Here is a 16,218-nt window from a genome sequence, read left to right on the forward strand (position 1 = left end):
ACAATCTTGGCATTTCAGATAGGATCTATACTTCCTGAATGCTACTTAAAAATGTTTTGGATCTGCCTGTTTTGATTTTTAGTGTCATCCACCCATGTGACACTTACAATATATGCTAAATATGGCATTCTGATTTACAGAAAAACTAATTACCCGTACAAAAAATAAATGACTGCTGTATTTTGTGGAAGTATTATTGCTACTTGCTATCTTGTTTTGTAGGTGTTCTAAGCAAATATCCCTAGCTGCAACTATAAAAAGATGTTTAAGTTTGTGTTTAATACTTTTAATGAAGAGATCCTCATTTTGGAATTTATGTTTTAGTCAGTCACACCCTTTTCCAAATTATCCAGTTAAATATTTTGCTTGGAAATTGAGGAGAAGGAGTGGTGGACCTTGCTGGCTATTGCAGTGGCAAAGTACAAGCAGCTCAAACAAAATAAATTCAGTACACAGTGTCTTTTACCAGCACAAGGATGATTAAACATGTTAAAGGGTCAAACAAGAAATCAGACCCACCACAGGATAATCCCAATATACTTATCAACATTCTTTTTAAAAAATGTAGTCTCTACTAAACCTGTTTTAGATTATGAGACCAGAGAAATATTGAGTTACTTGCTGGCCTAAGGTCCTGTGTTTTTCACATCCTGTCTCTCCCCTCAGTTTCATTAACTCATTCCTGAGATAGACTTTCATAGCCAGTCCCTGGTTCCCCCCAGTGGTGGAGCCAGTCCTTGAATCCTGTTCCCTAGGTAGGTTTAAAAGGGAGTCTCCCTGACATTGTCTTTGTAAGGGAAGCCTGGAATAATTAGTAGCATTTTCAGTTCAAAGACCAAGCAAAAAATTTCCATTCTCCCTATGAGGAAAGTCAAAACTTCACTGCAAAGCATATGTTGGACTGGCAATTTTTTCCTGCAGGGCCAAGTGGGGCTGCTTTATCAGTTCTTAGCCACTGCTTACTTTATGATATACCACTAAGGTTGTTCTACACCACCTGACCTAGAATATCTTACTAAAAAGGGTCTGATGGCTTAAGTAGCTACTTAGCTACACAGCTTGTAAGGAATGTGTGTCTATTACTTACCATTAAATTATAAAACAGCTCTTACTGTAACACCGTGAGAGCTAGAGACTGTAAGAGCTTTGTGTGCCTGTAATGGAAGTACAGGTCTTTTGATACCTCCTAGTGCAGTGGTGGGCAACCTGCGGCCCGTCAGGGTAATCTACTGGCGGGCCACAAGACAGTTTGTTTACATTGGCACGTCTGCCTGCAGTGGCCGTGGTTTGCCGTTCCCGGCCAATGGGAGCTGCGAGAAGCAGCGGCCAGCCCGTCCCTGTGGCCCGCGCTGCTTCCCAAAGCTCCCATTGGCTGGGAACGGCAAACTGTGGCCACTGGAAGCTGTGGGTGGCCATGCCTGCGGACGGTCAATGGAAACAAGCTGTCTCACGGCCCGCCAGCGGATTACCCTGATGGGCTGCGTGTGGCCTGCGGGCCTCAGGTTGCCCACCACTGCCCTAGTGGAAACCTCAAAAGGCCTGATACTGCCCACCCCAGTGCACTCCTTAGGGGAAAAAAACTAGGTAAATCAGCTAAGAACCTGGGCTTTTCTGCATTGATGCCCAGCCAGAGTTCAAGGCAGTTGAGGGGTATATGACCAACTGGAAGCTAATTAAGTGCAGCTGAGCCTACATAGGTTCAATGCATTAAAAGAGGGTGTTATTCTCAGGCCATATCTAAACTAAGGGCTTGTCTTCACTATGGGGGGAGATCAACGCTGCTGCAATTGATGAAGTCTAGTGAAGACCCACTAAATCGATGGCAGAACGCTTTCTGGTCGACCCCAGTACTCCACCTCTCCAAGAAGAGTAAGGGAAGTCGACTGGAGAGTGTCTCCTGTTGACACAACGCAGTGAAGACACCGGGGTAAGTTGACCTAAGTTACATCGACTTCAGCTACGTGAATAACGTAGCTGGAGTAGCGTAACTTAGATCGACTTACACCAGTAGTGAAGATAAGCCCTAAGAAATTTTAGGAAAATTTACCACTGATGCTGGCAATACTGAGAACCTACTGCAGACAAGCTGATGGCAGTCACAGTCATTATAACAACCATGCTGATTACACTTCCTACAAGTCTAAATTAAGGTTAAAAGGAGGGCAGCAGTAACTTGTCTATACTATGGTCCCACTGTTGCTAATGCTTGGACAGCTAAACCAGCGTTAGTAACCGGGGGAAAAATTCAGAAAATATCCCTGCTGTAGACAGGGTCTCAGAGGGGATAAAGATATGGAGGTCTAGTCATACAGACTAGGCTGTAATTGACTAGAAGGCTACTGACTGCACTCTGACTCCACTAAGAGGAGATACAAAACACAAAGGATCACTTAGTGATGCTCTGAGCCACATTATCAAATTATGTTTAAACAGATTTTTATCTGTGTTGATGCAGAAATATGCCACCGCAGCTTTGCCCACATGAGGCCTTTTGCCAAATATCTCCCTCTTGCTACCACCAATTCAGATCCACCAGCACTAGCAGTGGTGGGAGTGCTAATTTAAACAAAGAGCGGGTAGCCACTATCTGTACCATGTCATGTAGATCTGCTTAGAGCAGAATTGGATTACATGGTGCTTAAAATACCATGAGCCACCCAGGCCTCTCAACTCTGGGGCCCCCATTGTTGACATCACTACTGGAGCTGTGTAGGAATGGTGGAAAATCTAGGGGGAAAAGCCTAAGGTAGACACCTTGCTAGCATATTCTTTTCTGTCCTCTTTCTCTTTTTCAGCAGGTTTACTGATTGTACAGATATTTTGCAGAGGGAACTGTGGTGCCTGCACTAGTAGAGGAAATACCCTGCATAGCTGTTTTTCCCTTGCACTTTTTTCCTACAAGTTTGCCCAATCTGCACCCCCCTTTGCTCTGTGTAATTTAGGAACACAGGAGTTGGTCCTACACAGATGCATGGAATGCTATTAACTGAAGCTTTCCCACATTCTTGTTATTTTTACATTGGGATCTCTGTTCGTTTTGGGTCTGATCCTAAGCCCATTGAGGTTAATGGGAGCTTTTTCACTGATTTCAATAGGCACAGGTCTGATTCAATAAGGGGATCTCTAAAGGTTTGCACAAATAGTGACTTGTAACTGTAATTACACATTTTTTTGCCCCAGTTTACCTTTATACCCAGAGATCCCTGAAAAAGTTCACACAAAAAGCAAATTAGACTTTCCCAAGTTTAATGTCTAGGCACATTGAGGAGGGGAAGAAAAATCAAAGTTTTAGGCATTAATTATTACTCATTCTTTCCTCTACATACTTTTCTACTGGCCTGATGACAGTAGAGTCCACAATTCTTCTCTCTCCTGTCAATTAATACTCTAGTCTTTGAAGGGCTAAGGAATTTTACCCAACACATTTTAGGTTCTTGTCAAACCCTCGGGGCATGAGACATCCAGGGAGAAAATCTTGAAACAGCAGTGAGGACTTAAGATGTCAAAGGAGGCTTCTTAAACAGATATGTCATCTTATTCAAAAGTCTCGCTTCCACACCACAAAAGCCTCTGAAAGGCTACAGAAGCCCATCACAAACCTGCCCAAATAGCTTTGAAGTGACTTCTCTGAAAAAAGGGGTTTGGGAATGGCGGGGTGGGGGCAGAGGTTGTTTGTTTAATTGGGCCTTAAATTATTAGCTACAAACTATCTAAAAAATATATTAATTGCCAAATTTCTCAATTTATATCAATCATCATGTGGTATGAGTTAAGTGAATAGAGTTTATTAAACTTTTAACCCAAAGATTATTGTAAAGATTCTATAATAGATTCAAATTTCCCTCAGGCTATTGGTTATGACTATGGGGTCTGATCTATGGATATCAATAGTAAATAATCAATAGTAAAACTCCCTTTTATTTCATTCTGATCTTAAGGATTTGATCCTTAGTATCTATAAAGCATTGCAACTTACCAACATGCAATTTATTTTCATGTATTCTGTACATGTATTCTGTACTTCAGTAAGAATCACATTTTAGTTTAATTATTTTGCAGCTTAATATTCATTAAATATTCTCATTTCAGAAAAGCCTTGTTGTGCAATCTTTCTTTAGTTAAATCTTCACTTGTGGTTCTGTAATAGTCCATTTATTTGTGTTTATTTATGACTGTATGTTAGCTGGAAAAAAGAAAATGAAGTTATGAATTTTGACTTCCGATGAACAATGTTACAATCCTTTACTAATTTGTACCAAGGTAATGCATGTACAGTATTAAGCACAGCTAGTTTTAACTGCTGTTCTTATTTAACCAAAGAATGCTTCATTTCTAAAATAATTTTCATCATTTACTTGTATGTACTGTTTATGGATGTGTATTGCACTTTGCAATGTATTTTGACTTGTAAAGATAATGAATGTTGTTAACAAATTATCCATCAAGCATTAAATGCAAATAAATAGCAAAAGGGAAGTTGCAGTTTGAATATTTTGATGTCTGTAATATGTTTTTAACAGGAATGAACAAGAGGAAGTTTGGTTGACAGCCTTTAAAATTTCTATCTTATCTAACTACTGTTTTTCTCAGTCTTGCACAATCTTCCTGGTGGAAAGAAGGCCATCTTTGTTCCTTTAAAGGGACTCCGGGAATTGACAGTCAGATCTTCAGATGTTTAGGGAGGAAGGAGAGGGATACACTGGGAAAACATGCACTTTTCTCTCCTCTCCCCTCCCCCACATCCATTCCTCTCTGTATTTGCTTTAATCTCAACGTAACACAGCATCCGATAGCCATACATCATTCTTAACACAGCTCACCACTCACTCCTATACATGCAGGTATCAGGCAAGTGACTAGACATTGGTTTCCATCTTGTGTGAATTAACAATACTATGGAACTTCATTTCAGTGCCATTTCTTCCCCCTCCCCTTGCTCTCCCTAATTCTCATCTCCATCTTGTTCTTACTGACTACTCTCTGGCCAAGGCCCATTGTTCTTCTCCGCTTCCTCTCCCACATTATTACTGTACCTACTTTCACCAACCTCTAAGCTAGCCAGCCTTCCCCCTCCAGAGTTCCTGTGCCCTATCCAATAAATTAATTTGACTCACAGCCTTTAGCTCCTATTTACTCCTCACAATCATTGAAATCCAATCCATCTCTCTATCTCCAGCCCAATCTCTTTCCTTGTGTCCATAACTGGCCTCTTCCCTTCCAACACTGTGACAACAGTGTTGGGCTCCTTTCCTATCCATCTAATCAGTCAGCACTTTCTCCTCCCATTCCACCACCCTACATTCTTAAAACTGCATGCCCGGCAGCTGTTGTGTACAGTTCCCTTCATGTTACTGACTTCAATGCCAATTCATTCCTCCTCTCATCTTAATCTCCTACTCGCATCTGTGGTAACTTTAATTTCCATGTTGATGTCCACTGGCTGCTTTTAATTGCCTTTCCATAACCTCCTTATTTGATCTTCACTTTTGGACTGACTCAATGCACCATCTTGGTCACCTCTCTCGATCAAGTTTCTATCAAACACTGCTCTTTTGTTCACTCTGAATTCCCTCTTGTCACTTGCTGTCCTTCAACATTGCTCACTTTCTGTCTGCCTCTATTCTGTCACTAACTCCATTCATCATCTCCAACTTATTGCCCTCTGACTTCTCTGCTGCTCTTCCCCCCCTTCTTTCAACCCCATGATCTCTACATTTAACTCTCTTTGGTCTCTGCAGCTCTTGACTCCTTTTATCCCCTACCCCACCCTTGGCAATACTTTATATATTCCTTTAATTCTCAATCTTGGTTGTCCTCCTGATTTTGCTACTTTGATCTTTTTCTTGAAATGCTGAGTGCCTTTGGAGAGAGTCCTAAAACTACATCGCTAAGAAGTTTTAGAGAGTGCTCGAACTATACTGGTTTCCTCTACTCCAGTGGTATGTTTACCACTGGGGGTACACAGAGGTCTTCCAGGGGGTACATCAACTTATCTAGGTATTTGCCTAGTTTTACAACAGGCTACATAAAAAGCCACTAGTGCAGTCAGTACAAACTAAAATTTCATACAGACAATGACTTGTTTATACTGCTTTATATACAGTACACTGAAATGTAAGTGCAATATTTATATTCCAATTGATTTATTTCATAATTATATGGTAAAAGTGAGAAAGTGAGCAATTTTTCAATAACAGTGTGCTGTGACACTTTTGTATATTTATGTCTGATTTTGTAAGCAAGTAGTTTTTAAATGAAGTGTAACTTAGGGGTACATAAGACAAATCAAACTCCTGAAAGGGGTGCAGTAGTCTGGATAGGTTGAGAGACACTGCTATATTCCACTTTTAAAGAGTGGTTGGATTGGGGAATTTTTACTTTAAAAATGACCCTGGAATGGAATTTTAAACATATCAACCTTCATGCTGACAGGGAAGATAGCTGTTCTGCTGGTATAAACAGGGTCAACAGTGCTCAAGGCTTGGAACACTTCTACAAGGTGTTATGATCACTACTGGTTCAATCAGCTTAGTGGGGAAAAGGAGAAGCCTTGTTTGATAACATATCAGATGTAATAATATGATCATACCACATAACCCACTTTTTCTAAAAGAAAATGATGGTGACTGAGAGCATTAAAAAGTGATAGAAAGAGTAGCTGGGAAAACACGCAGATTACTTGGCCACTAAAAACAGCAAAATCATTAAATCCTTGATATAAATTTTATTTTGTATAGCTCAAGCTTTCCATACAACTAAAACAATATATAAAACTGTTATCTTTATTTTTGTCTTAGGCTCTTCTCTTTTTGTTCACTTTTCTTTTTATAATTCAGTGTTTTCCAGTCTACAGGTTTTCCCTCAGACTAATATCTATAACAGTGGTTCTCAACCTTTTTGGGCTCAGGACCCATTTGTAAATGTTTATGGCCTGTCATGACCCAGTAAATAATAGTCTGAGGGTGGAGGCCCTGTGGTGGTTTCGGTCAGGTCCTGCCTGGCACTCACCTGTGCTGTGGGACTGGCTGGGCTGGGTTTGGCTCTCTGTTCTGGGCACTGCAACCTCCGAGGTTTCAGCGCCCCTGGGGTTTGGCCCCGCCCCCCTGACTTGACCAAATGTGTGTGAGTGGAGTTGTGACCTGGCTCATGGGGTTGCAGTGCCACTCAGTCAAATTTGGCCTAGCCAGGGTCCCATCATCATGATGACTGGGCCAAACCTGAATGGTGCTAGGATCCCAGACATTGCAGCGCCTGGAGCAGGTAGGTGAGCCCAGCCAGTTCTTTGTGACAGAAGCCACAGGAGCCGCCGCCCGACCCTTTGAAACATTCTGGTGACCCAATTTTGGATCCTGACCGAGGGACTGAGAAATCCTGGTCTACAATTTGTTTATCCCTTTTAAAGGGGACACTTCCTGGACACTACAGTGCAAATAAGTGATGGTCACATAAACACCACCCTATACCGGAAACCTGCTGACCGCTATACTTACCTACATGCCTCCAGCTTCCATCCAGGATACATCACACGATCCATTGTCTACAGTCAAGCCCTAAGATACAACCGAATTTGCTCCAATCCCTCAGACAGAGACAAACACCTATAAGATCTTTATCAAGCATTCTTAAAACTACAATACCCACCCGGGGAAGTGAGGAAACAGATTGACAGAGCACGACGGGGACCCAGAAGTCACCTACTACAGGGCAGGCCCAACAAGGAAAATAACAGAACACCATTGGCCATCACGTACAGCCCCCAGCTAAAACCTCTCCAGCACGTCAACGATCTACAACCTATCCTGGAAAACGATCCTTCACTCTCCTTCGGAGGCAGGCCAGTCCTCGCTTACAGACAGCCCCACAACCTGAAGCAAATACTCACCAGCAACTACACAGCACACCAAAGAAACACTAACCTAGGAACCAATCCCTGTAACAAACCCTGTTGCCTACTCTGTCCCCATATCTACTCTAGTGACACCATCAGAGGACCCAACAACATCATCCACACCATCAGGGGCTCATTCACCTGCACATCTACTAATGTGATATATGCCATCATGTGCCTGCAATGCCCCTCTGCCATGTACATTGGCCAAACCAGACAGTCTCTACATAAAAGAATAAATGGACACAAATCAGACATCAGGAATGGTAACATACAAAAGCCAGTAGGAGAACATTTCAATCTCCCTGGATGTTTAATAACAGATTAAAAGTAGCCATCCTTCAACAACAAAAAACTTCAAAAACAGACTTCAAAGAAAAATGGCAGAGCTACAATTCATTTGCAAATTTAACACCATTAATTTGAACTTGAATAAGGACTGTGAGTGGTGGGCTCACTACAAAAGCAATTTTCCCCTCTCTTAGTATTGACACCACCTCATCAGTTATTGGGAATGGACCACATCCACCCTGACTGAATTGGCCTTGTTAACACTGGTTCTCCACTTGTAAGGTAACTCCCTTCTCTTCATGTGTCAGTATATTTATGCCTGCATCTGTAACTCTCAGTCCATGGATCTGAAGAAGTGGGGGGGGGGGTTATTTACCCATTAAAGCTTATGCCTAAATAAATTTGTTAGTCTTTAAGGTGACACTGGACTCCTCATCCGTTTTAAGGGTTTATTTGAGCTCTCTTTATCTTTAGTGATTTTGCTCTTCTCCTTGTCATGCTCTATTTTTGCCCATCCTCTCTATCTCTACCTGGCTTTTGACCCTTCATTCACCCTCCCTTCCTCACATCCATTTCGCTCCTTCCCATCCTCCTCTGGGGATGACCCCTACAATGCAGGTGAGGAGTGTTTTGGAGGGTGGAGTGACTGACTAACTTGTGTGTCACTGACCAAACGTGGGCGAGCCAGCAGCCAGGCCTTCAATTAGTCACATCCTCTTGCTGGCATTAAAAAACAAACACAGACATCCAAGTGATCATCCTCCTCCGGGCCTCCTTGGGTCTCTTCTGCGTCGGCCTTTCCGGCCCACGACCTACAGCCTGGGCCCCGTTGGCAGGGCTGTGAGCACTGAGGGGCGGGGAATGTCTTTCCTACAGACCCTGCAAACGCTTCAGTGCAGGTGCCCGGATTCACTTTGATCATTTTCAGGGGGACCCCCTCAGCTGAGCACGTGCCTCTGCGCGGGCGGCCGGATCGGGGCCTCACGCGCTCACAATACGGACGCTGAGCGGGCAGCCGCTACTCTCCCGCAAGCTGGGAAACGGCGGCTCCTCGAGCACGCTCAGGGGCGCGACCCGTTCAGACTCCTCCACCCCCACCCCGTGGTCTCAGGGCCAACGGTCGGGGGAGGAAGGAGCGGGCCGGGGTCAGGGGACATTAACTCTTCCGGTGCTGCCTCGAGGGCTCCCTTCCCCCGCTCGGCCCCTGCGCGCGCACAGGGCGGGTCTGTGGGCGGCAGCGGTTTGCGAAGGAGCCGCACGCAGAGCTCACCGCGGGACACCCCCTCTCTTGGGAGCCCCGCCCACCGGCCAGGCTAAGGGGGAGGAGCCGGCTCAGCCCGGCCTCCGCCGCCCATTAGCTGCGCTCGGGCCGCAACTCCCACGAGGGCGGGGAGGGCGCCCGTTACCTGCGCCGCGGCGGCGGCGGCGGCCTGGCTGGGGAAGTGGGCGGCGCCCCTCCGCCTCTCATTCTTCCCGCGGCCCAGGAGGAGACAGGCGACGCAGACGGCCCAGGTCTCCCCGCTCGCCGCGGCCGTGCCATGCTGTGCCGTGCCCGCCTGACGCTGGTGGCGGCGGCGCTGCTGGCGCTGGGGGCCCCGCGCGGCGGCGGCGCCCGGCTCCTGGAGTGGTACACGGCGTGGGTGAGCACCGCCTACACCGAGCCGCTCAGCAACCGCACGGTGCGGGGCAGCGCCGAGAGCGGCCGCTACGGGGACAGCTCCCCCAAGGAGGGCGCGCAGGGTCTGGTGGGCATCCCCCGCGGCGCCTCCGCCCGCCACATGGAGGGCTGCGCCTCGGACACCGACTATGATGTGCCTCTGCCGCCGGGGAGCCGCGGCCCGCCCAGCGGGGAGCCGCCGCCGCCCTGGATCGCGCTGGTGGCCCGCGGGGGCTGCACCTTCAAGGACAAAGTCACCAACGCGGCCCGGAAGCGGGCGGTGGCCGTGGTGATCTACAACGAGCACCGCTTCGGCAACGCCACCGTCTTCATGTCCCACCTCGGTGAGTGGGGCCGCAGCCGGGGCGTTGAGTCCCGGTGCCTGGGGTCTCGGCAGAGGGCGGGGCCCCGGGGGAGGGGTCTCGAGGAAGAGGGTCCGGTGGGACAGGAGGACACTTAAGTGGGGAGTGAGGGAGTTTTTGGGGGGGGGGGGGGGCGGGGGAGGCGAGGGCGTGTCTGGGTTCAGCATTCCCCGGTTTTGTGCTTCTAGGCAGTCAATGGCTCACACTGGTGACACGATGCTTTTCGGGGGAAAGGGAAAAGGGGAACACCATGAAGAGCCCTTACAAAGGACGTGTAGGGCTTGTTTCCTGTCACTACATAGAATACTAATGTAGGTGCGCAAAGTTTTACACCAAGTCTCTAGGAAGGGACGCAGAAACTATCAAGAAGTGTTGCAATGAACCTATTGAGCAACTGCCCCAGGTCTTTCTGTGGTGAGTCTCACAGTAGTATCTGAACACATAACACATAAGTTAATATGTTGCTCTTTAACTACAGGCTGAACAAAATTGTACAGGAGACCACAGGGATATGTAAAAATGGCCTCTTAAGACAGGGAATTACCTATTGGATGAGTCTTCAGTGCAGGCTTTATTGTAGTACTTACCACTTCATCGTCAAAGTACACATTATAGTCCTCACACCTCTCTGAAGTAAGGTGAGAAAAGTGATGTATAGAGGGATCAAATTGACTTGTCTAAGCGTGCCTAGCTATCTGTAGCCTACAGAAGGTGTCTGTGACTGTGCCAAGGTAAGAGCTCAGGTGTTCTGGCTCCACAGAGTCTGCTGATTTTTTTGTGTGTGAAAGCATTACCTGCTTGAGAACTTAAAAAAATGGGTAGGTTGTGTGTGTGGTTTTGTTTGTTTGTTTTTTAAACTATTAAGTAGGTTTAAAGGCATAGGAGGAGACCTTCAGGGCAGGATATAAGGAGTAAGAAATCAAAGCATAGTGGGGGGAAAAACCCTGTCGCAGATATCCACGAACCTGCCACTGTGTAGTAATCTTACTAGTATCCAGGCAATCTTTCAAAAGGATTTTAAATAAATTTTAGTGGTTTTTTTTGTTTTTTTTTTTGTTTTGTTTTGTTTTTTAAAACAAGACAGTTTTTTTCCCCCTCTAGTAAAATTAGCTGAAAAAGTCAACTTCGGAGTACCGTTGGTTCAAAATATATTTGAGACCCTGAAAGGAAGCAAGTCCCTTTTGAAATAATAAGTGAGTGGCACCATCCTGGAAGTTGGAATTATGATTAACTAGTACAATTAAGCTGCTTTGTAAGGCTATGCCTACACTAGCACTTTTGCGGGTAAAAACTTCTGTTTGTCAGAGGTGTGGACCCTCCCCCAACAACAGATGTTTTACTGACAAAAGTGCCAGTGTAGACAGCACTGTGTCGACGGGAGAAGCTCTCTTGCCGACATAGCTACTACTGTTTGTTCGGGGTGGTTTAATTATGCCAATACGGAGAGCTCTCTCCCACTGGCATAAAAGCAGCTATGTGGGAGACCTTACAACCGCACAGCTGCAGCAGTAAACATACCCTAAGACTATGTCTGTGTTGCGCACTTTACAGCAGTGCGTCTGTGCCGCTGCAGCCTTGCCGTTGTAAGGTGCACAGTGTAACTGCTCTTTGTCGCTGGGAGAGAGCTCTCTCGGCGACAAAATAAAACCAACTCCAATGAGGGGCACTAGCTTTGTTGCTGGGAGCACACCTGCCAATGAAGTGCTATCCACACTGATGCTTTTCATCATTAAAACTTTTGTCACTCGGGGGTGTTTTTTCACACCTCTGACAAAAATGTTACCGACAAACATGCTATTGTAGACATGGCCTAAGTGTCAGCTTGGGCTTCCTGGATTTGGTTAATAACTCTCACAACCCTTATATTAGGCCTCTTTCTCCCTCTGATGATACTCTGTCTGTAGAAGAAAAAAATACTTCCATCTTCCCCTCTCTTCTTGCGACAGATGCCTTTATACTATGCCTTGTCATAGTTGCTGTCTGCTTTTCTGTGAAATCTCTTCTTCCCTTTAACTTGCTGCCTATATTCTATTCTTTCCTGTTTTTTTTTCCCCCTCTCTTTTTTAGTTTTCTATTTTTTTTTTTTTTTTTTTTTTTTTTCTGTTTCTTGTTTTACTTCCCTGTGCCCGCATCAGAAGGATTCGTGTTTCTCAGGTTAGGTCTACACTACAAACTTTTCTTGGTACACCTCTACCCCGATATAACGCTGTCCTCAGGAGCCAAAAAATCTTACCGTGTTATAGGTGAAACAGCGTTATATAGAACTTGCTTTGATCTGCCGAAGTGCGCAGCCCCGCCCCCCTGGAGCGCTGCTTTACCGCGTTATATCCGAATTCGTGTTATATCAGGTCACATTATATTGGGGTAGAGGTGTATTGTCGATTGGGGTATGAAGAGACTTGATTCATGACCAACATAGCTGTGCTGGCAAAAGCCCTTAGTGTAGACAGGGTATACTGGCAAAACTGCATTTTTGCTGGTATAGCTTATTTCATCAGAAGAAGGGGGAGACAATCAACAAGAGGACATATCGAATATACTTTCCTGTTTAAGATTTGCATACATGTGGTTCTGAGCTATACACATCTAGGTTAAATGTGCATCTGGAGTGGGATCCGAGCTACTCGTGGTACTTCCTTGGCTCTCTATTTAGTACTAAGCTACACAGAATACATTAAAAAGTGCTTAACACAGGTTGATAAACAGTGCTGATAAGTAACAAGATATTATAAAAAGAGAAATTTTCATCTGTTGGATTACAAATAAGTAAAAGTATTTAATTTTGGTTGAGTGGCTGTGCAGATGAAATTGCTCTCTATAGCTGGTAATGGTCTTTGGCTTGGTTTAAAGATGGAAATGGTTTCTGATTTCTCTCTCTTCTCCTCCCCCCCCTTAATTAATTACTTGTTTTTATCCTCGTAATGGCTAGAGTGGTGGGTGTTCTGTGACTAAAAAAAGGCCAACGGACATCAAGATCTAAATATTCTGGAGGGAGAGTATTATTCCATTGGAAGAGGCTCAAGCTTTAAAAACTTTTTAAAGATTTTTGATGAGGCTATTTGTATCTTTGAAATGAATTCTCAGTTTTCAGTATTTCTTGATGTCCACTTCTGATTGTAGGTTCCTCAGGGCAGAGACATGTCTTGCTGGTTTGTAAAGCTCCATGTACAGAAATGGCAGTGTAATAACTTCTTAACATGGATGAGAGTACAGTCCTCTTAGGTTTGTGAGAGAACCCTCATGCTTTCAGCATTATCCTGTCCAAGGGTTGACTCTAAAGGATTTAAAAATACTCGAGTCAGAAAATGTGGTCTTCTCTTGGTGGGTAATGAAGGAGTAGGTTGAATTGTTAGCTTAACACCATTGAAATAATCTATTAAGATGCAGGCTAACACATTTGAAGCTGCAGTATGTTGTAGCTTAGGAGGGAGCCTTGGTGACATGACCAGCTAACACCACTTCAAACACAATAGCCTACATTTTAATGGGGTTTTGCAATTGTGACATTAACACAATTGGAAAAAACATATTTTTGCCCATCAAAACATATCTTCATGGGGAGGAAGTAGTCTTGAATAAGCAGTCTGGAATGTATAAGGAAGCCCATGATGTTGATCCCAGCTTTAAAGCCTGAAGTCAATAGTTTCATGAGTAGGGTGGGTTGAAATCATTCCCTGCGCCACCCCAGGTATCAAGCTGGCTTCTTGTAGTTCTATTCCTTCTTGTCTCCGAACTGGGAGGAGAAAATCAGGCAGGGAAATATAATCCTTTGAGGAACCATAATAGTTTTAGCATACAGGGAAATAGGGGAAGATACAAACGGCACTCTTGTCTCCCAGGTCACCTGAAAGTTGCACCTGTGGGTCTCCCAGAACATTGTTAGCAAGTAAGCCCCCTTTCTTTGTTAGGTGCAATTTATTTACTTTAGAAAGATGTTGCGACAGACACCTCTGACAAAGGTCTAAGAATGTGCTGTTTTCGATAAACTGAAATAAATCCCCAGGAAGGGGGAAATTTTGGTTTTGTTTACAGTAAGTCCCATGCATGTCTTCTATTTATTGTCTGGCCTGCCACAGTGCTCTGCTTTTTTTGTAAAAAAGCACTTAACTTCAAGTAACTCTCTCGTGAAGATAGAGACTCTTGACTTGAAAAGGCCTTAAGTATTTCCACAGCAAACTCTGACAGATACCATTTAAAAAGACTTGAAATTCCTGTTGGTTCCATCCCAGAGTTGGATGGGATCTGGCTTGAGTACTTTGGGATCTGGCTTGAAATGGTCTATTACATGTGGCAAAATGATCAAGCTCTTTTGTTCAATCTTCAGCTACTACTATAGAGTTATGAACTAACAAATGGATACTCGTGAATGCATTTTAGTACTTTAAATAGAGACTTTAAATAGAGCCTGATAAATTGTATTGATCTTATTTGCTAAATGAATCTTAAGATCAGCATCCCATTATATTCTGTGGAATGAAGCATGCAGGGCCTCAATAGATATATTTTATTTCAACTATTTCTAGTACGTGTATAAGTTCTTATTTTCTTTGTGAAATTCTCAAATACAATAATGTAAGCTGTTTTAGTAATTAAACTTGCTTTATCAAAGTAATTCTGCTTTGTTTTCAGAATTTTAAGCATTTTCCATTAATGTTGTCCACCTCTTACATTTTAACTTTAAAGGATTGAATTGCATTCAGATAATAAACTGGAGTAAGTGTGCATTCTGTTGACTTTTCTCCCCCCCTTTTTCTCCAACAGGAACGGGCAATACAGTGGTAATTATGGTTGGATATCCAAAAGCAATAGAAATTTTGGAACCAGTACGCAGAGGGATTCCAGTAAAAATGACTATTGGTGTTGGCACAAGACATGTGCAAGAATATATCAGTGGACAGTCAGTTGTGTTTGTAGTCATCGCTTTTATCACCATGATGATTATATCACTAGCCTGGCTCATATTTTACTATATACAACGTTTTCTATATACTGGGTCACAATTTGGAAGCCAGGTAATTGCAGATGGTGATAATGATTTTAAAAAGTAACCTTATTAAAAGTTTTTAAAGTTTGTTTTCTCTCTTACATGTCTCCTGTAAAATTCTTTTTGTGTCCGATACTAATTTTATTGAAATGTTTAGCACCATATTTTCTTGTCTATGACAGTCCATGGATACTGCTTAGAATTAATACATTTTTAAATGTATTAATTATAAGCAGCATGCTAATTGACATCTCAAGCCTATTTAGCTTTAATAACTAGATTTTTATCTGAAATATCTGCCTCCTACCAGATCAAGTTTAATTTAGAATTGGGCAACAATTTTAGTGAAACTTGGTACAGAGCAATGTTTGATGACTAGTGCTCACTGGGTGAGATGTATTATTTCTCTTCCTTCCTCCCAATTAAAACTGTAAATTAGGGAATTGCTTCCTCCTCCTTTTCCAGTCTTCAGCTAGAGAGCTCTGTTGAGTAAAGTTTAATGGAGAGAGTCACTGGGCCAACTACTAATGAGCTGAGGGGTGAAAACATTCCTATAAACCTAAAATGTTGTATTGTTAAGCTTTACAAAATCTGACCCTGAAGCCGGCATTGTGATTGTAGTTCAGCCGCAATCCTCTGATGGGCCACAACCTGGAAATTGATTGCAGGGGGGAAGCCTAGTGAGTTGCAGCAAATTACCTGGGCCACTAGGACCCAGTAAGAGTGCTGGGGGGAGGGAGAGGAGCAGTTCATTCCCTCCAGTTGCTGCTGCTGCAGCTACTTCCTTTGCCTCTTTACAATCCCTCTGCTTTTCAAGAGCAGTTCCTCTGTGCTCACTGCTCCAAATTAATGGAGATTTGGCCCCAGGATGAACCACAAAGGGCTGTGTAGTCAACTTTACATCTTTTTAGGACGTGCTGTTCCAAACTTCTGGACCTGATTACTGGGGAGAGAGTAGGTGATCAGTAGCCCCATCGGTATCTCACCCCTTTTTTTTTTTTTTTTTTTTTTTTTTTTTTTTTTTTTTTTTTTTTTT

The 16,218-nt window shown here is 43.8% G+C and overlaps 1 protein-coding gene across 1 annotated transcript in view; it reads left to right on the plus strand.

Annotated features, from left to right (window-relative positions):
* Nucleotides 1-9,487: 9,487 nt before the first annotated feature.
* The window catches only part of RNF149 (ring finger protein 149), a 32,586-nt gene continuing 25,855 nt past the window's right edge, over nucleotides 9,488-16,218 (plus strand). Inside the window, exons 1-2 of the mRNA XM_024202383.2 lie at nucleotides 9,488-10,180; nucleotides 14,960-15,210. Coding sequence (XP_024058151.1) covers nucleotides 9,718-10,180; nucleotides 14,960-15,210 — 714 coding nt within the window. The 5' untranslated portion in view covers nucleotides 9,488-9,717. The remainder of the gene's footprint in view (nucleotides 10,181-14,959; nucleotides 15,211-16,218) is intronic.

The sequence above is a fragment of the Terrapene carolina genome, unplaced genomic scaffold, assembly GCF_002925995.2.
Source record: "Terrapene carolina triunguis isolate 2854851 unplaced genomic scaffold, T_m_triunguis-2.0 Scaffold21, whole genome shotgun sequence".
Lineage (NCBI taxonomy): Eukaryota > Metazoa > Chordata > Testudines > Emydidae > Terrapene > Terrapene triunguis.